Genomic DNA, 27,931 nt, shown 5'->3' with positions numbered 1-27,931 from the left:
ATCATAGGTGTGAATTTATATACCTTTCTCAAGAAAAATAAAAAACTTATAGAAGTTCCGGAATCAATTCAAAACCTCCCAAGTTGATCAAGGGTCATTGGCGTGAGTCGACAAGGTCAAGATCGAAGACAGCAGACGAAGAATGGAAATAGAGATAGAAGGACTCCCGCGGCGAGCGGTGTTGGATATTGAAAGTGCCGTCGAGTACGAAGCGGCGACGGCGACGGCGACGGCGACGGCGACAGCAACGGCGGTGAGGAGGGGAGTGGTGGTGTCGACGGGTTATTGAGTATTGCGTATACCACACATCGCCTCTTTTTTATTACCCAGTATGTGTTTTTTTTTTTTAAAACCGGAAAGAGAACCCAATTGTTCAGTTTCCGGGTCAGTCGCGGGGGACCGGATGGGATCCTCTTATCTCCTGACGGTTGATACGTTGATCCTGCGGCTATCGTAAAACCACGTCAACAAAATTGTCAAATAGTGTAAAAAAAAAAACACTCTTGCCGGTTTTAGGAGTGAACTATTCTGAACTCACTGTTTCACTCGAGTGTCTGACTCTCTGGCTTTCTGTCCAAGTTAGGGTTGAATCAAATATTCAGGATTCATGTTTCAAGTTAGGGTTGTAGTTTTTGGATTTGAAGTTTTTAAATAAAAAAATGTTCCACCTCTATCCAAAATTATATTTTTTTTATTTTTTAACAAGTCAAGGCTGTGTTCCTTTCGACGTAAAATATTTTTTTAGAAAAATATTTTTTTTTCAAGTAAAATATTCTTTTATTTTTACTTTATTGGTATTTGGCAAAAGTTTACGTTGAAGTTGAGACATATAAAATAACTTGTCGAAAATTTATGAATACATTTTTTGTTAAATTTTAATATTTTTTTCTTCGTAAATATTTTATAACAAGCAAACACCATAAAATATTTTTCGTTTATGTCCAAACAAACGAAGCCTAAATGTTAAAACTTTTTTTTATTAGCAAAAAAACACACTTACACATTCACTTTGCCTGCCTTTTTAAAAAATTGATTCACTTAATGAGACCCATTTTATTACTTAATTTTAAGTGATCGAAATTTTATGCATCGTCTGTAAATTTATTATTATAAGTCTTTAGCATTCAATATGCCTAAAATCAGTGTCACTTAAAACTTTCATTTATTTTTAAATAATAGGGCGAACTGCAAATACCTCCCCTTTACTTTCACCTCTTAGAGCATCTCCAACCCGCCTGCCATATGGGTTGTCAATTCAAAATATAACAGGTGGGTTAAAATTATGGTCTCCAATGGGCTGCTAAAGTACCTGTCAAAATTTGGCATTGCCATTTTTTGTGGCAAATCTAGCACAAGAAATAGCTACTGCTATTTCAAAAAAACAAGAGAAAGGGAGAGAGGGAGAGAGGGGCGATGGAAACTGAAAGATATGGGTTTTGGGTTCTATGGGTTTTGGGTTCAGATATATATATATATTTAAAAAAGATCATAAAAAATTTCACCAAATAGGATTTAGTTTGCAAAACAAGAATTACAGACCTTGATTACTTGATTTAGAAAAAAAATTAAAACAAAACCATACGTACAAGTTAGTAGTTGTAGAGAGAGAGAGAGGGGGGGGGGGGGGGGCAAGCTTGAGAGTTGAGAGACAGCGGCTGAAGCTTGCGAACGGCGAACCCGAACTAGAACAGCGGGCGATGGAAACTGAAAGATATGGGTTTTGAACTTCTGATTCTTGTTGATTTTGTAGTTTGTAGTTGCAAAGAGAGAAAGAGAGGGGGCAGTTTCAGTGTTGAAAACGAGAATAGAGATGTATGCGATTAGGGAAGCTGAAATGATTTGCCCTAAAACTATAAACGGCAATTTGGGAGGCTGAAATACATATATATATATATATAATATATAAATTTTCGAAAAAGAAAAAAAATTATATAATAATATAATCAAATATATAAATTTATACATACATATATATATATATATATATATATATTTGGGCCCTTTTTTGACTAAAAATTTTTTATTTTTTATTCTTTTTAATTAAGTTTAATTTTAGTTTACTTCTAATGTCTACAACTGCCTAATATTAACATTATTGGTGCAAATATGAATGGTGGGAATGGTAATTGAAAAATAATAGTGGTTGTGTCAAAAAATAACATTTTGCATAAAATGCATCATTAGAGCATAATTGCTAAAATGTAACATTTTGACATCGTAGCGCTATCAAAATATAGATTTGGCATTCAATTTAACATTTTACCATTGGAGACGCTCTTAGCAAATAACCCCCCTTGGAGCATCTCCAATGCTAAAAGCTATTTTCAGCTACTAAATCTTTATTTTGACATGTGCTACAGTGTCAAAATGTTACATTTTAACAATTCTGCTCCAATGATGCATTTCATGCAAAATGCTATTTTTTGACACAACCACCATACTTTTTTAATTATCATTCCCGCCATTCATATTTGTATTAGTAATATTAATATTAGACACATTCCAAGTCAAGTTGTAGACAACAGAAGAAAACTAAAATTAAACCTAATTAAAAAGAAACAAAAATCTAAATATCTGGTCAAAAAAGGACCAATATATATATATATATATATATATATATATATATATGTATGTATGTATGTATAAATTTATATATTTGATTATATCGTTATATAATTTTTTTATATATATATATTTTTCTTTTTCAGAAATTTATATGTATTATATATATTTGAGTATATTATTATTAAAAATATATATATATTTAGGGCAAATCATTTCAGCCTCCCCAATCGCCTCCATCTCTATTCTCGTTCTCAACTCTGAACTCCCCCTCTCTCTCTCTCTACAATTGCAAACTAGAAAATCTACAAGAATCAGAAGTTGAAAACCCATATATTTCAGTTTATCAATCTGTCTGCAAGAAACAAAATATCAAAACCCATATCGGCATATCATTTCAGATTATTCAAAAACCCATATCTTTCAGTTTACATCGTTGTTTCAGTTCGGACTTGCCGTTCGCAAGCTTCAGCCGCTCTCTCAACTCTCAAGCTTGGCCTCTGTCTCTCTACAAGTTAAATTGTATGTATGGGTTTTGTTTTAATTTTTTTCCTAAATCAACTAATCAAGGTCTGTAATTCTTGTTTTGCAAACTAAATCCTATTTGGTGAAATTTTTTATGATCTTATTTAAAATATATATATATATATATATATATATATATATATATATATAATACCCCTAATTTTAAAAGGATAATCCTGGAATTTATTTAATTGTTTAAGTGTGTTTTACTTTGTTTTATTGTGAAATTTGTTTGATTTAATTGTGAATTAATTAGGTGAATTATTTAATGTTTTGTTTGTGTTTGCTTATTTATTTTAATTGTTTATTTATTTGGATTTTCTTTTATTTTAATTGACTTAATTGTGTCTTAAATTGTTTGTACTTGTTTTATTTCGTTAAATTGATTTTTATTGCATGGTTGTATTAATTTAAATTATGTTAGATGTGTTTTATTAAATTAGGTTTTTAGAGGTCATGTAGGTAGCCGATAGAATTAAACATTAATTAGGTTTTCCATGGGCCAAATTTTCAGTTTAGGGTTTAGTTAAACCAGGGTTTTGGCGTAAACCTATAAATATAGGTATTATGTTCGATTTAGGGTTTGAGAACCCTATTCATGGCATACTAAAACAGAGAGACGTAGAGAAGTCTGGGAGAGAACAGAGACGGAAAAGCTTAGAAGAAGAACGTTGAGATTTTTGAACCGAATCTCACAGGCAAGTTCTAATCTCAACTCTATCTGGTTGACTCGTGTTCTTTGCACGTTTAAAACAACTATAGGATTTAATAAGGATTAAAATTAAACTGTGTTCCATGGTTAGATGATTATGAACAGGACGTGTTTATATACTGTATATTGTTTTTGTTTTAAATTATTTCTGGTGTAGATTCTGTTTTAATTCATGTAAATTGATGAATAATGAATTTTAGTAGTTCTATAACATGTTGGAGAAACACTGGAAGTAATTTAGTTGCAAGGTTGATTTGCTAAAACAGTTGGTGTTCATGAATGAAAATTATCCTGGTTTAAATTCCTTGTGGCATAATTGATGTATAATAAATGTTGTTGAGTGAGTAAGGAATTTAATTATTTCTTTAGCATACTAGAATCTAATTAAAACACTTAGGAACCCTAGGGATGAAGAACAGTTCGTCGGAAAATCGCCGGATGTGAAAGAAATGAATAACAGAGGAGAGAGACGGCTCACAGGTTGAAGGAGCAGGCTCTTGGAGGTCTTGGAACCGGCTCTAAGACTAGGAGAGCCGGCTCTTAGCAAAGAAAAGCAGGCTCTTTCAGTTGGGTTCTAGTTTTTGGTTTTTCTGCGACGATTTTGGCTACGGGGCTTGGATTTTCACGTTTTCAGATTCTGTTGGAAGCTGTATTGGAGTGTTTTGAGATGTTCTAAGTCTTATTAACGCTTCAAAGAGTGGATTAATGCAAGATAAATCAACAAATGCTCGAGCTTAAACCGTAGATAATTGTTTAATAAACTAGTTTACTGTTCTTGGATGGAAAAGATTTTAAATTTCTTACAATCTTAAATAGAAATTCTTTGAGTAAGTTTCTCTGTTAATCAGGTTCTAATGATATAAAATAAGTATGTGAATATTTATATTTTAATATGCTTATTTGGAATTAAAACGGTTTACTGTTTCTGGATGGATAGTATTTTAAATTGCTTGAACCTTAAGATAGCAATTCTTAAAAATGGTTTGACAGATAATTATGTTACATGTTATAGAACTAAGCATGTGAACTATTATATTATGTTATGCTTACTTGAAGGTAATTGGTTTACATGTATAATCTGTAAAATCAATTAATGTATTGTGCGGAGTAGTTTTGTCTAAGACTGTTAATTTACAGAATTTTTAGCAGGCTTGATATGGAATAATTGATGCTTATGTTTTATTATTTCTATTATCAATTGTGGATTTTATGGATTAGTTGATAGTTATAATTGTTATTTATTCTATCAACTACTGGATGAATTGGATTGTATGCACCGGTATGTGATGGTGACATACCAGGAATGGTTTAGTTACAAAATACTAAATCCAACCTGAATTAAAATAAGGGAATGGATTATAATTAAATTATACTTATATTTATGCTAAGTCAAAGAAGCTGCACAAGCTGAATGACTAGCTGGATTACTGGATATCTATGTTAAGTTTGTGCAGTTAAATAAGCTGAACGACTTACTAGATTTATTATGGATGGTTATGAACAGATTTTAAATATATTATTATGGTACCGTGACATGAGCTTAAGTCTCAGAGTCGACGGTTAGGGAACGTATATGCAGTAGGACGCGTAGCTGGCTATGCTGGTTGTGGTGTATCCTATTAGGCTTAGGCAGTCATGCCCACTCAGGTTGAGACCCGTGTCATAGTCCAGTGAGAGTCCATAGTGTAGATATATGTATATACACGACTTATGTAGTTATTGTTGAGTTGGTTAGAGTGTATATGCGTATCGAGTCTCTGCTTGGATTGTAGTAGGTTAGAACTTGTTCGTGGGCCTGCCCACTCCTATTTTTTCAGATGTACGTCAGTTCCAGGCTTGAGTTTGTTCGTGCTGAGCAGAGACGATCTTCCATTCTACTGATGATGTAGGACTTCCCTCCAGATATTTGATTTGGATTTTATCTTCGGTTTACTTTCATTTCAGTTTGGGATTTTTATTAGGGGTCCACTAGAGATGGATTCCCGAGTTGTTAACTTATGGAGATTTTGGATTATTGGGATTAAGTATATTTAATATTAAAGGATTTTATATTTTAGATTTCTTTCAACTTAAACTATTGTTTCTTAAATTTATTTTGTATTCCATGTTCGTTTTAACATATTAATTGTTTGATATCCCTCGGGTTTGGGCCTGGGCCTGATCAACCCGTGTCTCGGATCCGAGGGGTATCACAATATATATAGACGAATTTGGATTGAAATTATGTGTGTGTGTGTGTTATATATATGGGGGGGGGGGGGGGGTTGGTGTTAGAGAGCGGCCAAACAAATTTGGCAGCTCTTATATTTAAGAGAAATTTTGAGATTTTCAAATTTTGAGAGGCCAAATGAAAGGCCATTGGAGTAACTTTTTTTACCCATCTCTCAAATTATGAGTTGAGAGCTCAAAATGAAAGAGCATTGGAGATGCTCTTACGAAATGTTTTAGCAAAAAAACCCTCAACTATCACGAGGGGGTATTCCAATTGATCGGTTATTTTTTAAGATAATTTTTTAGACCAAATTACCCCTCTGCAAAGTCAACTGCAGAATTTGTTTGTTTCTCCCACAGTCATTATAATTATTCCCACACATCCATCATACATGTCCTTGTAGTGTAATCATCCATCATAATTATGGATAATTCAGATGCATAGATGGAAAAATTGAAAAAAATCACAAAAATGTTACATGTGAACTTGTGTAGTGAAAGCACAAAAGTAATATACAAGACAAATAGTAAACCAGCCAGGAATCCACAAGGAAAAATATATTTTCAATAATGTTGTCACCAGTACCATCCTACCACTCAAGTTTCAAGCATTTGGAAGAACAAACTGGTCAAAGTAATATATATATATATATATATATGTTAAAGTAAAATATACTTTGAAACTGGTTGTGAGAGAGTTCAATGAAACCAACAATATCAGAGCCAGGAGATCAAACGCATACTTCCTTAGCCTGGAGGGTTGTTCTCTCTCATGAGAGTTCTCAATTCTGCTGAGTTCTCTGTCCGATCAGAGTTTTGTTTTTATTTCCTGGTGCTGTTGTTCTGTGATCTTGCTGTGGGTTGCGCGTGATGCTTGTTTCTGGTTATTCGCATTTCCGTTTTCTCTTTACTCGTGAGGTTTTCTTATTGTGGGCTTGGTGGTTTGGTCCTGTGTTGTGGTGGTCTCTATTCTCTGTTTTTGTTTAGGTGGGTTCTCGACGGCGTGGTCTGGTGTGTGTTTTTTCCTCTGTTCTGTGTTGGTTGTTGGTCGGAGTTCGTCGTCGACTCCGCTCGTGGGGGTGCTCCCGGATGGTGTGGTTCGAGTTCTGGTGTCGAGTTGGACAGTTTCCTGACTCCTATCAGATGCTATTTCCATTCGATCCTGGTATTGTTTTTAACCTCTTTGTTTATCTCTACAATCTGACTTTTCTTTTGTGTCTTTTATACACCGTGATCTATGGTCTGTGGGGGAGTGGTAATGGGATCAGTCATATGTCCGGCGTGATTTAGGGGTGCGGATGTTTCGCTTCTTAACATGATTGGAGGTGCTTATATTTTGTTGATGGATACTCCGATGATAAGGTTTTGCCAGCGTCTATTCCATTCCTTCCGGCACGTTTTCCTTCGCCTTCAAGCCATCCTCGGTTTGCGTGGTGTACGGTGACGTGTCCACTTTTTCCTCACACCCAAGTTAATCTTGCCTACATTTGTGGTGTGTGTAGGCAATGTTTGGCAAGATTGTGCTGAGTTGTTAAACCCACTGTTAATCTTAACTAAATTTGTGGCCGCTGTTAAACTCACTACCTGTCCCTTCTTTGGAGTTGGGTTGGTCCAACTACAAGCCTAATTACTGCTGGGTCGCCTAATGGGTAGTCCTCTTCCTGCTAATTGTATCTGTGACTTGGCCTATGAGGGTCCACCGGTAACCTTGATCTATGGGGCTTGGATGCCACCCCGCACTAACCACACTGGCATTGACAATTTCAGTCTCGACGAGGTCGACGTCCTTCAACTTTGGTGTTTAACGATCTGTTTTTTTGGTTGTTCATGGCCATGATGCTATCAATATTGGGAGCCCTCTGACAATTTCCTTCACGGAAACACATGTTCCTCACTAGATTTCTTTTAGTCATTCAATTACTTCTCAAATCCTTTTGTGGAATATTTATCACTTGTTGCAGTCTTGGTTGTTTGGGCTGTTGTATCGTTTTCACGGTGTTCTGCGATTAAGGTATTCTCCGATTCAGGTGTTCTTGCGGTGTTGGCCGGTGTTGGTGCGTGGGAAGGGTGCTTATCCAGTCTGTTATTGTGCGTTCGGCTTCTACTGTTGCTATCCAATCCATGGATGGGCTCAACCCAAGCTTGTTCTCTACGCTTCCTTATCCATGTGTTACACTGTGTTTGTTATCTCCGTTAGGCTCTGTTTCTAGTTGCGGGTCTTGTGGTCCTGTATTGTTGGGTCTTATGGTCCTGTATTATTGATGTGGTTTGTGTATAGTTTGTTTTATCTTTTGTGGTCCTTTATTGTTGGGTTTTATGGTCCTCTATGTTATCTCAGTTAGGCTCTGTTTCGTTTGTTTGTTTGTTTTAGATGTGGTTTGTGTATCGTTTGCTTAATCTTTTGTAGACACGGTACACCAGGCCAAAAAAAAAAAAAAAAAAAAAAAAGTAAAATATATATATATATATATCAACTTTGAAAATAGTTTTTGCTACTTCGAGTTAAAAGGCAATACAGTAGTAGAGAATATCACAACATTACCTCATCAAGAGGCTTCTCAAATTGAAGGTTGACGCTCTCAGCATGTGCACGCATAACAGGAACTCGTATACAGGTTGCAGTCACTTTAACATTTATGTCATTCTACAACAGAGAATATCAAGAATGGATAGATAAAGAAGCTCATGTAGACTGCGAGCATGTGAGGAGTTAACCATATCTACCAAAGGGCTTGAACAAAAGACGCCGTCCATCACAGTGGAAAAAACATGTATTCAGTTTGCCATCAAGGGCTTCACATAGTCGGAGTCACACCCACAACACTCGGTTTTGGCACTTCCGTCAGCACAGCGCCACCACCGCTTGCTGCCACGGCCGCGACCTCCACATCCTTGGCTACAATCCTTCCATTTATCCCATTACCCACCATACCACTCAAATCTATCTTCAATTCCTTTGCTAGCTTCTTCGCATACGGTGAAGCCATAACCCTCTTCCCTCCCACAGACGCTGGGTGTACTGACACCACCGCGACCTCCACTTTCTCCAACAAAGCCACCGCAAGAGGCGTAGGCAGAGGAGGAGGCGAATCTGAAATTTCAGCCAAAGAAGATGGAGAAGATAAAGTAGACGAATTACTAGACTTCGATCTAGCTTCGTCTATCTCTCCCTCTAATTTGACCCACCACACAATCTTGCCCTCGGTCATGGTGGAGCTCAGCGCCGGCATGAAAATCTCTCTGATCTTCGATACAAAATTTGGTATGACGACCTCTGCTGAGCCACATCAATCTTCAACGAAGGCCTGCGGTCGTTGAATCTCTGCTCAGAATTCGATTGACAGTCAAAATTTGGTTGTGACAACCTCTGTTACTTTGATCATTGGAGGATGCCGATCTCTGTTGATTGATTTTGGGTTTTGAGTTGAGATTTTGGGTTTGTTAGTGGCCGCCGTCGGCATCAATGATTCAGTGGAGAAATAGCTGAGCCATTTTCCGGCGATCTCTCCTCTTACAGTAGCTGCGGATGATGTTGAGGGGTAATTTCGTCTCAAAATTTGGTTAGAAAGTCGGTTGAAGGGGGTTATTTGCTAAAACATTTTATAAAGGAAATTATTTGCTAAGTTAAGAGGGATTATTTGCAGTTCGCCCTAAATAATATTTAGAATGTATCATCTACCGCGATTAATACTCAACATATAGTATTGAATTGAGATATTAAACAACATGATGGACTTCATATGGTAAGTTGGGTAGCCTAGCTTATAGAGGCATTCCACTAAGTTGTCTAAGAGTCCAAATTTAATTCACTTCATCCTCGCCTTAAAAGATAAAAAATAAAGGAAAAATTACGTTTACATAGAGTTAGGAGTTTTAAATAACAAAATGAATTATTTTAAAAGTTTATTTTTTACTTTAATTGAATTAAGTAAAATAATTACATATGCATCAATAACTATTGCTTAAGTCCAAAATATCTTCAAACACTTATTCCAAAATACTAAAAATTATTTCCCTTAAATCAAGTACTTTCTTAAAATAATTTATTTGCTTAAAAAATTTAGGAAAACAAAATCTTTCCTTTAACTTTAAACCATATTGCTACAACTTTCATATATACACACTATAACTTATATATATAATAAAAAAAAAAAGATTTAATATAGTAACAAAGGGGCAATTAAAGGTTAGTCCCCAAAAAATATATATATAATTACACTCGAGAATATATAAATTGTCTTTGTTGTGGTGCATGCCTTGAGATGATCATCAATATTTCATGTAATGAAGTAACTATTTAGTTTTTTCATGATATTCCCCTCCTGTGCGTGTATACTGTATGTGTATGTATGTATATATATATTATATGTGTATTTATATATATTCATAGGAAAGTTTTTACATTTGCATGTTTATATTAGTATGAATTATGAGATATGGTTACAGTTATGTGCACATAAAATTAGGAGATATGGTTACAGCTATGTGTACATAATTTTATGTGCACATAGCTGTAACCATATCTCCTAGGAAGAATTTCCACTTACCAAAAAAAAAAAATCTATAAACAATGAATTTCCACTATTATTTGTATATTTCTAAATTGACATTTGCAGGTTTGAACTAATATAGATTAGGAGATACCATTAAAGTTTTTTGCACAAAATTTATATAATATATTATATAAATGTGTGTTGTTTTTATTTTATATATTTTGGCAATATAAACACCATATGCAAAAAGGCCAAGTTCAAAGTCAACTAAAAAATATATATATATATATATATTTTTCTTCTAAATTTCATGAATGAAAGAATTATTTGATTTATGAAGGATATTTTGGAATATTGGAAATAAAAGTTTGGAGGGTATTTTGGTCCTAAATAATAGTTTTTAATGCATATATAATTAATTTACCTAACTCGACCAAATTATTAAATTAACTTTAAAAATAGACTGATTTGTTATTTAAAGTTACTAAATCTACTTAACTGTAGTTTTCCCAAAAATAATAATAGTAATTGAGTAATGATACTTGCACTCATTTGTTGCACCAGATGTTTTTGATTGGTTATTTATGCATAGTACATGTAAGTGGAGGGTCCCAATTCTTTATTTATGCAATTTGTTATAATGAATTGTCAAATTTATTTATTTTAATTGGTTTATGTATGCATAAATAAAGAAGTGAGGTCCTCCACTTACATGTACTATACATAAATAACCAATCAGAAATATTCAGTGCAACAAATCGATGCAAGTATCATTACTCATAGTAATTTACATGATGACTTAGAGCATCTCCAGCTGTCTGTTAAAATATCCTTTTGTATAAAATATAAACTTGTCACCTATCATGTGTAAATTTTTTCCATCTCCAGCAATCTTTTAAGATATATTGTCACATCACAAATGTGTAAAAGGGTTGTGTATTTTACACAACGATTTTACACTTCCATATCAACATATTTCATTTCTCATCTATCTTCTCATTCCATTAAAGAATTAACTATATATTAAGTAAGTTTGTAAAAGTTATGTGGGGTCCTGGCATGACATATGGCTAGTTATTATTGGAAGATATATTTTTACACAAAATGTATAAAACAACCGTTGTAACTCAAATTAAATAATTCAATTTTTTTGTGTAAATCCATCATGACACATCAGATTTACACAAAAAAAATATACATAACGGTTGGAGATGCTCTTACATCACTTAATAAGAGGGATGGATAAAGTTTCCCAAGGGAAGGAAATATGTATCCTTTATTTTTTAGTTGAATGGAATAGATAGTAAAAATGAGGATGTGGTGATGCTTTTTCTATTTTTGTCGGAGGTAGGTAAAGAAAGTTTTTATATTTTTTTACCAATATACCATCACTTTATAAAATAATAAAAGGTAAATATTCATTTGATTTTTTTTTTAAAGGTTAACATTATAATTGAATATTTGTAGATAGTTATTCATTTTCTCACTCCTTCCTTTCTCTAAAATTGGTCGGATAGAAAAACATGAAGGATAAGGAATGCTTCATCCCTCCTTGCTTGCTTTCTCTCCCTCCTCCGACCAAATACAAAAAGTTTCATCCATCACTCCTCAATTATTCCCTTGAACCAAACATAACATTAATATTTGCTTTAATATGTAATAGTATTATGCCTTAAAAAAATGTTTATAATTGTATTATGCCTTAAAAATTGTTATTTAGGGTGACCTAAATTTTAGGTTAATTACACTCACACCCTTTTAGGTTTGCGACAGCCAAATGACACCCGTGTCAAATTGGATCCAAATAACCCCTAAAATGATGTGAAAAGTCGAGATTACCTTTATTTATTTTAATTAGTTTTAATAAAAAAAAAAATAGTTGAATGTTGAAATGACTAAAATACCCGTTTTGATAATTAAAATATTCTCTCTCCTCCCTCTGTCCATTCCCTCAGTCCCTCAGCTCAACCTCCTAACACAACCACCACGACCCCATGACCAACGACAACTTGTTCGGGCCTTTATCGGTGGCGTTATGCTATTCATCGACCTATTCTTGACGGAGCTCCGATAAGAAAAAGATGAATAAGAAATACAAAAATCTAGAAAGGTAACTCATATATATATACACACACACACAAGGGCATATTCAGGATTTCTCAGTGGGGTGGGCTAAAACAAAATATATCAACCAAAATCAATTGTTGTTTAATTAAATTTTAGTTAACAAACAATGTTTCTTTAGACAATTGACTGATTAAGGCATAGAAAATCCTATTTGGGTAATTAATAAAAAGAATAACCAATTTATTTATGAACAACTCACCACTCAGTACCCTATTTCTTCTTTTGACCAATTTACTAATCCTATTTGAGAATCTACTAGTGGAAGCAGAGTGTAAGGTAGTTTGTGGCAAGCCCCTTCCAACACTGTGGAAATCACTCAAAAGCATGCTTTTTTAAAGTATTTTAATTTTCAAGAAGTAACTTTAGAGCTTTACCCTAAAAAAAAAAAAAAAAAACAACAACAACAACAAAAACAAAAATAGAAGTTATAGAAAAAAAAAAAAAAAAAATTATTTGTTTTGCTGAAATAAAAAATAGATTACAGTGATTACCTCAAAATGCAATGCAAAATTTGTTACTTTATATTGTAAATATATATATATATATATATTTTAAAACAATCGTAAAAAATTTCACCAAATAGGATTTAGTTTGCAAAACAAGAATTACAGACCTTGATTAGTTGATTTAGAAAAAAAAAAAAAATTAAAACAAAACCAATACATACAAGTTAGCAGTTGCATAGAGAGAGGGGGGCAAGCTTGAGAGTTGAGAGACAGCGGCTGAAGCTTGCGAACGGCGAACCCGAACTGGAACAGCGGGCGATAGAAACTGAAAGATATGGGTTTTGTTTTTTTGAACAATCTAAAGTGATATGCCGATATGGGTTTTCAAATTTTGATTCTTGCTGACAGATAGATAAACTGAAATATATGGGTTTTGAACTTCTGATTCCTGTAGATTTTGTAGTTTGCAGTTGCAGAGAGAGAGAGGGCAAGTTCAGAGTTGAGAACGAGAATAGAGATGGAGGCGATTGGGGGGAGGCTGAAATAATTTGCCCTAAAAATATATATATTTTTTGGTGACCCAACATGCCTATAAATTTTGAGGCCCTAAGGCTATGTTTGGTACGGTGGTTTGAAGGGAAATGATAACATTAGTTATGAGGGAGGGAAGGAAAGGAAAGGGGAGAATAATTTTAATCCCTTATCGTGTTTGGGTGCTTAATGAAGGAAAAGAAAGAAAAGGATAATAATTATGTTTGGAAGAAGGAAGGAAATGAAAGAATTTAAATAAATTTTTCATTATACCCTTTTATATTTTAAAAGTTAAATATATATATATATATATACGGGGCAAATCATTTCAGCCTCCCCAATCGCCACCTCCATCTTTCAACTTGCCCTCTCTCTTTCTCCCTGCAAATGCAAACTACAAATCTACAAGAATCAGAAGTTCAAAACCCATATATTTCAGTTTATCTATCCGTTGCAAGGATCAAAAGTTCAAAAGCTATTACCTATATCAAAACCCATATCGGCATATCATTTCAGATTGTTCCAAAAATCAAAACCCATCTCTTTCAGTTTTCATCGCCTGCTGTTCCAGTTCGGGATTGCCATTCGCAAGCTTTAGCGGCTGTCTCTCAACTCTCAAGCTTGTCCCCCTCTCTCTGTGCAACTGCTAACTTATATGTATGGGCTTTGTTTTAATTTTTTTTCTAAATCAACTCATCAAGCTCTGTAATTCTTGTTTTGCAAACTAAATCCTTGATTTTGTGTGTGTAAATTTGGCATCAGAAATTCTTCATCAAGCCTCTTCTTCTCTTTCCTTCCATTTTTGGGAGGATAAGCAAAACATTGTACAAGCTTTGAGACAACCTTTCAAAACCTTCCCTTTCCTTCCAACAATTTTTGCTAAACACAAATTTTTAATCCCCCTCCATCACCTCCCCTTTCCTTTTCTCCCTTTTCTATTGCACCAAACCGACCTAAGAGACTGCCTTTGTCGCCTTGTGTCAGGGCGGCCTGTGCTTACTTGGCTTGAGCTAATTTGGACTTAATTGGGTAAACTAATTTTAGAGTGGACTAATACTATTAATATATGTATATATATTTTTTAGCTGGGCTAAAATTAGTATAGCCGAAAAAAAAAAATTAGGATCCGCCCTTGCAACTAAAGTATATAAATTCAACATTAGGCTAAAACCACAATGGAAAGAGGAAAAAAAATTCAGAATTCATAAAATTCAATAATTTCTTGAATCGGTTGAAATTAACCATCATGACAAATTAGTTGATAAATCCACTGGGGTCGAAGGGAAGGCAGGTGGCATCAAATATATGGTGTTTATGCTTTTGTTACTGATTTCTCTATTTTGGGTTGTATTTTAGAGAGAGAAAGTATTTGTGTACAGGGAGAGAAAGAGAGGGTGGGGGTGGGATACTGGGGTGGATTAGAAATTGGTATGATATATGTATATAATATATACACACACTACACCACGGGCAGAGAGCGGACAGCTACATGACATGCGAGTGAGGGTTTCTGGTTCTAACCCACATGCCTTGACATCATATATATTGAGTTAGTTTTCTTTTGAGTATATTTTCCGGAGGATTCAAGTGATTCCAACCCAAATGGGTTGTATCTTAGAGAGAGAGAATGTGAGGAGAGAGAGAGAGAGAGAGAGAGAGAGAAGGGTTGGGCTGGATTCTAAACCGGTGTGATAATGATATATGTAGTATATTATTGCAAGTTTGTTTGATTTTTGGAGTACAAAAAAGGGTTTGTTTTGCCCATTAAAAAAATATTTAAAAAATGTTAAAATAGTAATTTCATTATTCAAATTAGTGAATTAAAAAGTTAGAACGTAATAAAGTTAATTTATCATTTACCAAAACTCATAGATAAGTGTCATTCTTAAAAAAATTGATCAATTTTCATCTGACGATCAATAACACAAATCTCATAATTATGAGTGTAATTAACTTTTATAATTAAATGCTGAATCGAGTATCAAACTATCTACCCCAAAATGAGATGACTTACTGTCACTCAAATCTCCATTGATATTTGATATAATTAACTTCGTATCATAAAAAGGTTTAACTTGATAAAAAAATACTTGTATTATTATATTATTGTAAATGGAAATATTTATATGATATTTGCTGTTCGAGAAAAGTCACGAAAGCATGAAAATTATTCGAGAGGAAAGGAGATTGAAAAAATAAATATTACTTAATCGAAGGTCTAAGTGATCAGCACGTCGGGTGTTATCGAACATCAATAAGATCAAATTTTAAGTATCACAAACAATAGAACTTTAACATTAATTGATATTCTAATTGGGTATATTTTATACGAGTTTTCATATTTTAAAATGTTGTATGATAAAATGATAAACAACGACCCAACAATTACGATATTCACAAGAAATAGTCGATAATTCGAAAAAAGAGACGGGTTATGAGTGTGAAGAGTAAAAACTTCGCCCCCTTTATTGTAGCATATATTTTTAGTAGATAAGCAACACATGCACATTATTACATGCAGGAAATGGTCTCGTATAGAGCCCGAATCACTTGTTATTCCTTTAAGAAATATAGCTCACACCACTTGGACCAATCCCCCGGTAAAATAAAAATAATTTTGAACTAGCTAATGACTGAAATATTATCAAGTTGAGTTATCTAATTAAGACACCGTGACGTAACTAAATTAAAGAGAAGTATTAATAAATAAAAACTTAATTATGTATTTCTTCCATGCTCCTTTTTTTCATTAAAATTATACTATAATTTGGGGCCTTAGCCGAAAAAAAAAAAGTGACCTTTTAATAATATATTAATATTAAATAATATATTTTTAAAAATCATCGTTGTTAATTTGTGAAATGTAAAATTACTAATTAGCATGAGAAGGAAAGTTTTGTTAGCGTAACAAAGAAAATTTTCAGGAAAGTACTTGCTTTGTTTGTAACTCTGAAAACAATTCTCAACAATTCAAAGAATACAAAACTGTTCTTAGAGAACAACCTTTTTATAGTTATCTGAAAATAAATATTTTTATAATTGAGTTTTGAAAAACAGTTTTATTAAAATTGAACCAAGTAGATATTTTTGTAATGTTTTCCATTTTCAGTTTTCTGAAAATAGAAAACAGTTTTCATAGCTACAAACTAAGCAGGCCCATTGTTGATTTTCCTGAAAAAGTTTCCTCCAAAAAACATGGTAAAATTCTAATTTCCTACGAAAGTTGTATAATTATATTTTGATATATTAGAATTCTGTTATTAGGTTACAACTTTATGGTTATTAAAATTAGGACTCTCCTCCACAATCACAAAAGAAGTGAACTAATCTAACACACTAATAGAGTCCTAATATATATTGCAATCTTATATATTTTTTTATGCTAGGTATATTATTTATATTAAATTAGTAAGGATAGGTTTGGCATATAAAATTATTTTATCCAAACTAATGAAACAATATTTTTTCACAACTTTCTTTAAAAAAATTTATGCTAACCAAATGCATAATAAGAAGCTAAATTTTCTTTTCCACTTCTTCACATTATTTTTTTTTACTTTTCACCGTCAAATTCCGACTACCCAAACATAACCTAAGAAAAGTGAAGCAAAAAGTTTATCTAGGCTAAAAATGGAAGAAACATAAAAACAAAAAGGAAATTTCAAAGCAACAAAGAAAGTTGAATAAGTCAAATGAAAAGGGCAGGCACTTCAATACATGCACTATCGTGATTTTTATGTACTCCTATATCGCCATAATATCATTGTTCAAAATTTTATTTATTCTTTTAATATTCGTCCTTATATAGATTTTTTTTTTCTTGCATTGCTGCTGATAATAAATTGAAATATTTATGGAGCTACCAAACATTTTTTATGATTTGATAATGTGATAAGTATAAAACACGAAGAACAAGCGTACACGATATGCGTGCCTTGTTTTCCTCCCATATCTCGTTCCTCTTCGGCGGGTTGGTGAATCACCCGTTATAGACTACTGAGTACTGACGGGTGGTGCCTTCATCTGCTGAATTCATCTGCTGAAAAAGAGTGGACTGTCTAGGGTTCATAGCCAAAGGCCAACAATCAATCACGAAGAGGAAGAAAGAATCAATTCCATGGGTGTGATAAAGGCGTCGATAGCCGATGGGGTGTTGACTTTCATGTGGGTGTTCTGCGCTTCTACTATCGGTGCAGTCACCACCGTCATCGCAGCTGCACTTGGTGTTCAAGGCGTGGCCTCTCTCTTCATCACCACCGTGATTGTTTTTATCCTCGTCTTCATTTTCAGCATCATCGGCGAATTCTTGGGTGGGGCCACTTTCAATCCCACCGCCACCGCCTCTTTTTATGCCGCCGGCGTCGGAACTGACTCTCTCATTTCCATGGCCTTCCGTTTTCCTGCTCAGGTTTATATACATACCATATATCCTTTTTGAAGTGCATGCACAATCATGTCCATGTCTAATGTCCCATTACTTTTTTCTGATCTGCTTTTTTTTTTTTTTTCCTTTAAAGTTCTCTCTTTTGTTTGAATATATACTTTTTTTGCTTCAATCTGCGTCAATACTGCACAATAGTTTTTGCTTTTTTTTGCAATTGAGATATGTTAATGTGTTCGAATTTTGAAATATGTGTATACAATTAATAGTCCCTCTTTATCACTCCAGTGTTAGATTTTCCTCCTATGGATGTTTATCTGTTAGATTTGTACTTTAAGAGTGGAAAATATCACTGTCAGTGTCAACTCATATGTTAATTATATTTTTTAAAGTTGTGTTGAAGAATTCTTAATGTGACTGAAAATTGAAGATTTTGCTGAGATGGAAACCCTAACAAAAGCCGTTGGTCCGGAATCTTCTGGTTCAGTTTGGCTTGGTGTTCAGTAGTTCTGGCAATAATTATTCAAATGATTATATTTATCATTCTTCTAAATTTTCCCATATAGGTTTGTTTTACATCATTTTTGACCAAGTTGTTATCCATCTTCTTTGTCAATTGCGCCATCTTTTAGTCATGGATTGGCTGCGCCCATACCAATTTATTCAAAATTGTCGTCGAAAAACGGAGAAATAGATGAAAATTCACTTCTTTTGAGAGCTTTGAGATCTACCATTATCGCGGGAAGTGTGATTGGCTATCTAAACAACTCTGCCAAGATGATTCATTCAGAAGAAGAAAACCTTCTTCTGTTTCATCCCTTGAGAAGCCATATGAAATCTACAAATTTTTAAGACTCTGCAGTGTTGATTTAGTAAAATATAAGTACTAGAATACTCCTGAGATCAGGATCGCCTAATTTGGGAATAAAAACTTGACTTCCAAACCTCAATTGAGATATATCATAGAAACAAAATAACTTGACTTCCAAACCTCAGCAGTGAAATAGGACTGAATATTGGAATCTTTGTAGGAGGTAGGTAGGGGTACATCTCCCAATTTCCATGTGAATTTGACAAGAATGATGTCTATGTACGATGTTCAACTGTCAATCAATAAAATGAGAACTAAATCTTTAGATGTTTTATAATTTCTTTACATTTATTATAAATATCCCTTCCCGGTACTGGATATTTTTATTAAGCACTCTTTTGTTTCCTTGACAGGCAGCTGGTGCGGTTGGTGGTGCCTTGGCCATTGCCGAAGTGATGCCAATGCAATACAAGCATATGCTAGGGGGGCCTTCTTTGAAAGTTGACTTGCACACTGGAGCCATAGCTGAGGGGGTGTTAACATTCGCAATAACCTTTGCTGTCCTTTTTATTGTCCTTAGGGGTCCCACCAGACCAGTTTTGAAGATGTGGTTGATTTCCATGTCAACTGTAGCGTTGATTGTTGCAGGTTCCAGTTACACTGGACCGTCCATGAATCCTGCCAATGTAAGTATAACAACTCTTTTATGTTAGAAGCTGCAGATTTTTTACGCATATGCCTTTGCCACCACCCCAAAAAAAAAAGAAAAAAAAGTGAGACAATGGTCTGAATTTTCTTTTAAAGTGTCAAATGAAAGTTATGTATGTATAAGATGCCAGCAAAAATGCATGTGATCGTTATCATTCAAAGCACAATACTTGTCAACAACTACAAAATCATGTCCAGTTTCATATTCTCCCCTCTCCACTCCCAACCCTACAACCACTTCCCAATCTTCCTTTTTGATAATCATTGCCACTGTAGATAATAATATTAGTTGTAAAAGTTTTTGCAGATTGCATTTTATATTTCATATAAATTTTATTGCTATATTTTTGTAGATTGAAAACTATCTATTGGCATTTGTTGATAATTTTACATTTGTTGGAAATGAACATGTGATATAGCTTTGTGGTGTGAATAATTTACATGGTATTGATTACTACGGTCTATTATGGTAGTAGTTTAATAAAGCATTAAATTTACTGCCACCTAGGAGAGAAAAAAAAAGAAAGATAGAGAAATGATAAAATTTAATGAATACTCAAAGTTATGTGGCTGAGGTTTCATAAGGATGCCATATCAGACACTTTTGCAAAATATGTCCTGTCTTTGTGTCTTTATCTTCTTGCATATTGAATACGAGGAGAAGCACATGCAGATCTAATATTCGGAATGAAAGGGAACTTTTATATCTAAAGCTTAAAAGAAAAAAATGCTGCCAACGTGTGTGTATGAGAGAGAGGGACTTACCTTTTTTGATTTTGTTTTTCTTTGTTTTTTAATTGTCTAATTCTTTTTATACTCTGTAAAACTTAAAATTTAAGAAGGGGATGTACAAATTTTATTGGATATTTTTGATAGTTAATATATTACCAAGCATGCTTTCAAGTTTATCCTTGCCATAAATAGTAAAGTGGATCTCAATTAAGTAGTAACTAATTTAGAATAGACAAGATCTACCTTTATTTTGGGGCTTGGGGGGATTTAGAATCAATAACCTGTGAAATGAAAGTTTTCAACTTTAACATGCCCAAAATGGGAGAATCAATATAATTATTAGATGGGAATGAATAGAAGGCATGATGCTAAATGAGTGGAGAAAAAAATAATAGTACCAATATACAAAAAATAAATTAATGAGTCGTACAATAAAATTAATGGGAAAGGGTGATATAACAAAGATTAAGGACATCATTCACGGTTTCTGATAATCAATTTGGATTTATGTTGGGGAGCAACAGCGAAAGCTATTTATTTAATGAGGCTATTAGTTAAGGAATGTGGGAGTAAAGAAAAAGATTTACATGTGGTTTTTATAGACTTGGAAAAAACGTATGGCAGGATCCCGAGAGATATAATTTGGTGGGTTGTACAAAGAAAACAATTTTCTTTATTCATAATGAAGATGCTTTTGGATATATCTATATAAGTTTATTAAAATCATATGGTAGGTTCTTAAGAGATATAATTTGGTGGCTGTACAAAGAAAGCAAATGTACAAATAATGGTTATCTTGGATATCTATATAAACATTGAAATTAGAGTCCATTCTATATATTTTAAATGAAATATAACCAAAGACTTCTAAGGAGACAATCCACGGTGCATAATGTTTGTTGATGATACAGTGTTCTTGCATACATCCAAATAAAACTTAACAAGAAAATTAGAAATTTGGAGAAATACATTAGAATCGAAAGTCTTGAGAATTAGTAGAAATAAAACCAAGTATATAGAATGTAAATTTAATAAAGATTTAAATATTGATAATATAATGGTAAATGGCCACACTTCAAAACCAAAGGCTTATTCATATATCAATATTTCATTGCATGGAATTCCACTAGTTATATCATACATTCTTTTGTATCATTGACCCTAAAAATTAAAACTGCTTATTCAATAGGAACTTATAAAAATAAATAAATAAAAAATCTATAAGTCAATGATTAGGCCAACAAGTTTATATGGGGTAGAAAGTTGGGCTTTAAAAAAGGAACAAGAATTATGCATTCAGGTAATGGAAATTAGTTAAGATGGATGATTGGAGTGACTATGAGAAATAGGGTTACTAATGAGAGTGTGGGAGAAAATTTGGGAGGGGCACCTTTTGTGAGAAAATAAGAGAAGGTAGACTTGGATGGTATGACTACATACAACGAAGACCTATGGATAACGTCAATAAGAAGAGGTGGGTTAGTTTGCACAGAAAGTAAGAGGTAGATAGGGTGACCAAAATTAACATGGGATGAAATTAGAAATGATTTTAAAATTTTGAATATTATAGGTGAGATGACTTGTATAGAAAAGAATGATGATAGAGATTAGAGAATTAATCAGACCGAGCCCATTCATACGTGATTTAGGTAGGGATGATTATGAATTGTCTTATTTGTATGGATTTGATCTACTAGGTCCCAATGTTCTTGACAGTTGTTTTCATGTCTAATTTTTATTTTTTTTGGGTAAGCAAGCAAAGCAACAACACCCTGACCATTCCTCTGGGGAGATGAGGGTAATGCCACCTAGGCCAAGGGCCTGGTAGTATGTCTACAAATTTAGTGGTTGAACCAATCAATAGAATTTCATCTTCACTGGTATATATATTTCTTATTATGTCCAATAATACAAGTATCTGTAATTCCATGTATCCTTTGCATTGTTTTTTGAACTCCTGCTCTCACTTGAGTGGGCCTCTCAACGCTCACTCGACACCATTAGACAGTATATCACTTGTAAGTTCTGTTGGTACGTGTGGTTGATTTGTTTTTTGATTATGCTTTCTTCTTTGCTAGTACCTATGTAATCTCCTTCCCCCCCGCCCAACAACCACACTTTGGAAGTGAGCTTTTCTCATTGGTAAACTGGTTTTTGAACCGTTGTGCTTTACATTTGATACAAAAGCTGTCCAGGACGACACTATAACTTCAAGCTATCCACAAAATCCAAACATGTAAAAACATAAAAATTAAACACCAAATGTGAAACAATGGAAAACTTATGATGGTGCAGTGAAAGCTTCGGCTGTCCAAATTGAGGCCTCTACTTGGTTTTGTAGATGGCATTAATTGGGTTGCAGGTGAGCAAACTGAGACATTGATGTATTTAGCAAAGATGGGCTAATACACTTCAATTTTCGAAACAAAACTTCGATCCTCCCTGAGGCATTTTTTTTTTCAAAAAAGTTTTGTGCTGGGTCTTTTCTTATAGTTGATGGATTTTTTGGTTGACTTCTTGTAAATTTGAGGGTTATTTTTACCTTTCGTTCCGTTCATACTCCTCCTCCTCCTTTCTCCTTTTCTTTTTCCAACTAAAAGAATTCTTTATTTTCTTGTTAAATATATTTCTATATATTAATACAAAATCCCTATATATCCCTGCTTATTGGAAAGGAAATCCTTTTTTCTGAGAGCTGGAGATGATTGAGAAATTTCATTTCCAATCAGTATAATTATTGTGTTTTACTCGTATTTTACAAAGATGAGGTTACAGTCCCCATGTTGAATATGAAAAATTCATATTAATTAATATCACTTTAATTTGCTTTCAAAAGTCTTTATGAATTAAGAAAGCGAAGCAACTATTTTAATACTCTCTGTCCCAATTTATTAGAACCTTTTCGGGGTTTAAACTTTTTATAGGTCATGCATTTAATTCACCGTCCCCTTTTGAAATTCCAAAGTTACTTTTTGAAAGCACGACACTAAGTAATCCAAACCAACCTACATTACTTACTAACGGTGGATAGTTTTCCTAAAAGTACTAAATACAACTCCATGACTAAGCAAAAAATGCTCATTGTGCATTAAATTCAACTCCATGATGGTGTAAATCTTGTTTTGTTATTGCGCAATCCTTCTCTTCATGCTTCTTTTACATTTGCTTAAATCAGAAAACATGCGATCTCCTAATGTATTTGTTGTAAGGTTAAAAATATTTGTGCATTAATCATGTATTAATGTCTTGGAAATTTAATTGTTAGCATCATTAATTATGTTTGTGGATGATATCTTCAAAATCTATGCCTTGTGATAGTGTTAGAACACTTTTGGATGAGAAGGAATTCTCCTTGGTTGTGGAATCAGTCAATTCCAGTTTCTGTTGGGACACCCCATCAGTGTCCATATGCTATGATAAGTAGGTAAGGGTTCCATGTCTTTGTGGACAGCATCCAAATGTTATGAGAAGAAGGCAAAGGTTCCCAAGTCTTTGTCGAAAAAAATGTAGGTAAAGAATTAAGTGGTTGCCTTTTGAATGGAAGAAAATAGAATTATCTAAGTGTAAAATACAATGACCTCCTGTGAGATTTTGCCTAATTGCAAGGAGAAAACTTTTGTCATTTTTTTTGCAATGACCCCCTTCTAATGTATTTGGTTACTTTTTCTGGTGCTTTTAGCTTTCTGTCCCGGTTAATTTATTATTAAAATAATAAAATATCTAGCTATGTCGAATTACCATTTTGCCCACTTACAATTTTTTCCCCCTTCCTCAGTACCTGCCTTCTCTCTCCTCTCCACCTCCCACCATGGCCAAAGCATCTTTTCCCTTCTCTATCTTCAATATTCGGCACACCACCACAACCACCACCATCAACACATTATCACCACAACCGCCATCTGTCATCAGGTAATGTGTCTAGAATTTCAACCCTAATTTTATCCTCTAGTTTGCCCTAATTATTCAAACACCGTCTCTCTCTAGAAGTCCAACAACGTGCCATTTCATGATAGAATTAGAAATAAGAGTGCAAACATATTCCAAGGAGAGATAATTTCAACATAAGCAATATACTTATGTACATACATACATATATATATATATATATAGCAATTCAAGACTAAATCATTCTCTCTCTTTCATATCCAACTCCTCCTGCAAAAGTCTGTAATTCCATTCTAGATCCTCCAATTCACCTCTCCAGATCTCAATTCTAAGTTTAGCCTATATATATTGTTCATTTATATACATGCATATAATAATTGGGGCCGGTGATTGATCTATTCGTCTTCGCATCTGGGTTTGAGTGAATCTATTGTAAAGCTTGAAGACGGACCCAATCATGAATTGGGTACATCGAATTGGGAATTTGTTTGGACCCAAAACGGACCTAGCAAGTTTTGGCAATTACCCCGATTATGCTTCTGTAAGTTTTTGCCCTCCCATCATTTATAATTCTGTTATGGGTTTGGTTTGTTTGGTTAGCATTGCTGAGTTTTAGCTCTAGGTTTGTATTTCGCAACGGAATTTGGTCGGGGTGGAGGGCTGACAATGATGGTGCAATGTGGATTTTTAGAGATTGAGGGATTTCACAAGGGAATTTGATTATATATATTTAACAGAGGACTAGAGCAGTAGAAAGTGGGTAAAGAGAGAGAGATATTGAGGAGTAGGTAGAGAGGGTATTTTTTTCCCATTAAAACAATGTTTTTGTTTTGTTTTGTTTTGTTTTGTTTTTTTTGTTTTGTTTTGTGTCATTTGATGACACTAGAAGGGTAATAGCATATTTCCTACTTAGTTGATGGGCATTTTAGTCACTTCAACCAAATTTTCTGACAAGAAAGACTGAATTCTGTATGGAGGGGAAGCCTTTGTAAAACCGGGTTAAACCTCAGGGGGACAATCTGCCAAAAAATGCATAAGTTTCGTACAATTGTATATAGGCTTTAACCTCAGGGAGGTCATTGTATTTTACCCTTTTCTAAAATAAGATGCTAAAAGAAGTAACAATAAATTTAGGAGATGAAACTTATATAATGTGGAATAGGAGGACAGAACCCAAGTGTCTCAAAGGAGTGGTATCATAACAGTTTCTTAGTGGTTAAAAGGAAAATGGCCACTATCTAAGAAAAGTTACAGGTGGACTGAGGATGTCCAAATTATAATACAAAAAGTTTGTGTCATAAATTTTGACAAATAAACTAGAAATGAAGATTGAAGGATACATATGTAGAGAAGGAAGTTAATGTGAAGGAAAAAAGTTAATTATTTATGAATTAGGTACAAACAGGGAAAATAATATTTACAAACTAGCTAATAAGCTAAAGAGAGGAAAACTAGAGATCGATAGTATTAAGTCCATAAGGGTTTTTGTGAAAGACCATGAAATAGAAAAAAGTGGAAAACTACTTTAAGAAATTGTTAGATGAAAATTACAGAGGAATTATAATAATATGGTAACCTTGATGAGATTAGATAAAGCCAATTTTTTGCTGTGGATCAATGTGTAGATGAAAGAATTTTAATGAGGAATATGAAGATAGGAAGGTATTTAGGATGAGAAAAAATGTCGCGCATCAACTGATTTTTTATTTTTATTTATTTTACGAAGATAATAATAACTGTGGAAATGCTCGATTATTAGTGCAAAAATATTTTAGCAAAATGGCGATATTCAAACTTGTACATATTATCTTGTATCAAGTTAATGATACATACCACAAAACTTCGAGGGAGATTAAATTTCTAAGATGTGAATCTTTAGTGTTGGAAACACTTTAGATTTATGTTGACAAATCGTGGGATAAACAAGTGTTAAATTAGTGTAGACTTGTATCTAGAATGGGCATCGAGCTCGTATCTTTTTGTCTCAATCATGGATTTACATTGTTAAAATAAATTTAGAATGAGGTTCCAAGATGAGGTTTCATGGTGTTTGGTAATTGTTGGTGATAATCTTTTAATTTATTTAAAGTTGAGATATAAATGTCTGAAGAATAGTACTATAAAAGAAAGTTATGATAAATAAGACAATTGAATTTGTGAAATGTAAATTTAGCAAAACTAAGAAATTCAAGTAGACATGTAGTGAAGAGCGAGGGTAATGAGATATATGAAAGCAAACATTTTTTTTTCATATGGAGAAATCGACAATAATTATAGTCATAGAATTAAAATAGGATGAGTTAAATAAACTTATGGCATATTTTGTGGTAGAGCTGGACTTCTAAAAATTGAATACTAAATTTTTATAAAATAGTTAGTAAATTAACCATAGTTGAGGTGACAAAATATTGAATATCCAAGAAACAACATGTTTATAGTGATATGTTAATCCTGCCAATATGGATGTTTGGTGAGGGAAGTAGGAAAAAAAACAAATGAACACATTTGTGAGATGGCAAGAGTAGCTTCCATTGGAGGATAAAATGAGAGAATCTTGATTAAGATGGTTTTGCTATGTGCAACGAAATCCATTAATGTTAGGGAAAATGAAAGATTAAAATTAACATGGCTTGACATAGTAAATAAAAGTGTGATATCATATGGTTTTATTGGGGTCATGGCTCTAGAAACATGGTTAAAGTAGCAAACTCCAAACAGTTCAGATAATGACTACTTCTTTGATATCCTTTCTCGTTATTCTTGCATTCTAAAAGTAACAACCACCTTTTGGAAAGACACTCCCCCATCTCTCTCCAATATAAATTATACAGATATCTCTTTTTGTTTTGTTTCTCCTGTTATTCTGCTCTGCTTTTAGTTGGGGGTATAATGTTTCGGATGATGGTTATGAGCACTTTTTATATTAGAAAAGGCTCACAGACCTACATTCCAACTGGGATTTGTGTCATGCACTTCACGTTCAGGTGTGGGAGGAAATACCCATCAAGCGAGCAGCTTGTGGTACAAGCACTAATATACCATGAGCGTTTGATTATTTAATAGTCTGATTAGATGCATAACTTGTGTTTGGTTGACTTTGCAGGCATTTGGCTGGGCATATATAAACAATAGGCACAACACATGGGAGCAGTTCTATGTATACTGGATCTGTCCCTTCATTGGAGCAATAGTGGCTGCTGGGATTTTCCGCGTCGTCTTTCCTCCTCCTCCAGTAAAGTCGAAGAAATCAAAGAAACCGAAGAAAGCCTGAAAAGGCGGAAGCAACTCAATCTTGTTAGTTGCTTTGGTGAAAAAATCATGCTGTGTTCTTCTTGGACATCATGTTGGGTTAGGTTTGGTTTATTCGCATCTGGTGGACCCTGAACATGGTCTTGTCAATCTAAAGGCAGTGAATTTTAAACCTGCAATTAATTAACTTCAATTGTCTACTTTATATTGCATATCAATTTGTTGCTTTACCAAGACTCTGTTGTTGGTAGTGAGGCAGTGTGTCTTAACAGTCTCCCTTGCCTCAAAGCAATTTGGTTCCACCGCTTAAGAAAACTGCTCTCACAAACTGATTTGTTAGATTGTTATTGGGTGGGCAGTACCGGTTTTTAATAGCAATACAAGGCGCTATTGGAAATGGTTGATAATGCATCTATTTATCAATTCAATCTTAACCATTGGAAATAATGGTGGTTTTAGTTTGTTGATGCATTGCTTTTAATTTTTAACTCCCAGATTGGTGCATAGAATGCTACAAGAATAGTCATGATGGCTTCATTCGGACCAAAACTGCTCATG

The 27,931-nt window shown here is 33.7% G+C and overlaps 3 protein-coding genes across 3 annotated transcripts in view; 1 reads left to right on the top strand and 2 right to left on the bottom strand.

Annotated features, from left to right (window-relative positions):
• Nucleotides 1-399, bottom strand: part of LOC132312914 (uncharacterized) — a 65,195-nt gene extending 64,796 nt beyond the window's left edge. Inside the window, exon 1 of the mRNA XM_059811476.1 lies at nucleotides 24-399. The gene's annotated coding sequence lies outside the window, so the exon portion shown is untranslated. The remainder of the gene's footprint in view (nucleotides 1-23) is intronic.
• An 8,092-nt stretch (nucleotides 400-8,491) lies between these two features.
• Nucleotides 8,492-9,583, bottom strand: LOC132312913 (dihydrolipoyllysine-residue acetyltransferase component 5 of pyruvate dehydrogenase complex, chloroplastic-like). Its single transcript, XM_059811474.1, has one exon. The coding sequence runs from the start codon at nucleotides 9,238-9,240 to the stop codon at nucleotides 8,806-8,808; it is 435 nt and encodes a 144-aa protein (XP_059667457.1). The 5' UTR covers nucleotides 9,241-9,583; the 3' UTR covers nucleotides 8,492-8,805.
• A 7,878-nt stretch (nucleotides 9,584-17,461) lies between these two features.
• Nucleotides 17,462-27,607, top strand: LOC132312912 (aquaporin SIP1-2). Its single transcript, XM_059811473.1, has 3 exons — nucleotides 17,462-18,015; nucleotides 19,213-19,485; nucleotides 27,228-27,607. The coding sequence occupies exons 1-3, from the start codon at nucleotides 17,725-17,727 to the stop codon at nucleotides 27,393-27,395; spliced, it is 732 nt and encodes a 243-aa protein (XP_059667456.1). The 5' UTR covers nucleotides 17,462-17,724; the 3' UTR covers nucleotides 27,396-27,607.
• The last annotated feature ends 324 nt before the right edge of the window (nucleotides 27,608-27,931 follow it).

The sequence above is a fragment of the Cornus florida genome, unplaced genomic scaffold, assembly GCF_030987335.1.
Source record: "Cornus florida cultivar Cherokee Brave unplaced genomic scaffold, ASM3098733v1 CherokeeBrave_3.0.0_Hap2_Chr06, whole genome shotgun sequence".
Taxonomy (NCBI): Eukaryota; Viridiplantae; Streptophyta; class Magnoliopsida; order Cornales; family Cornaceae; genus Cornus; species Cornus florida.
This window is presented reverse-complemented; position numbering and strand designations above follow the sequence as displayed.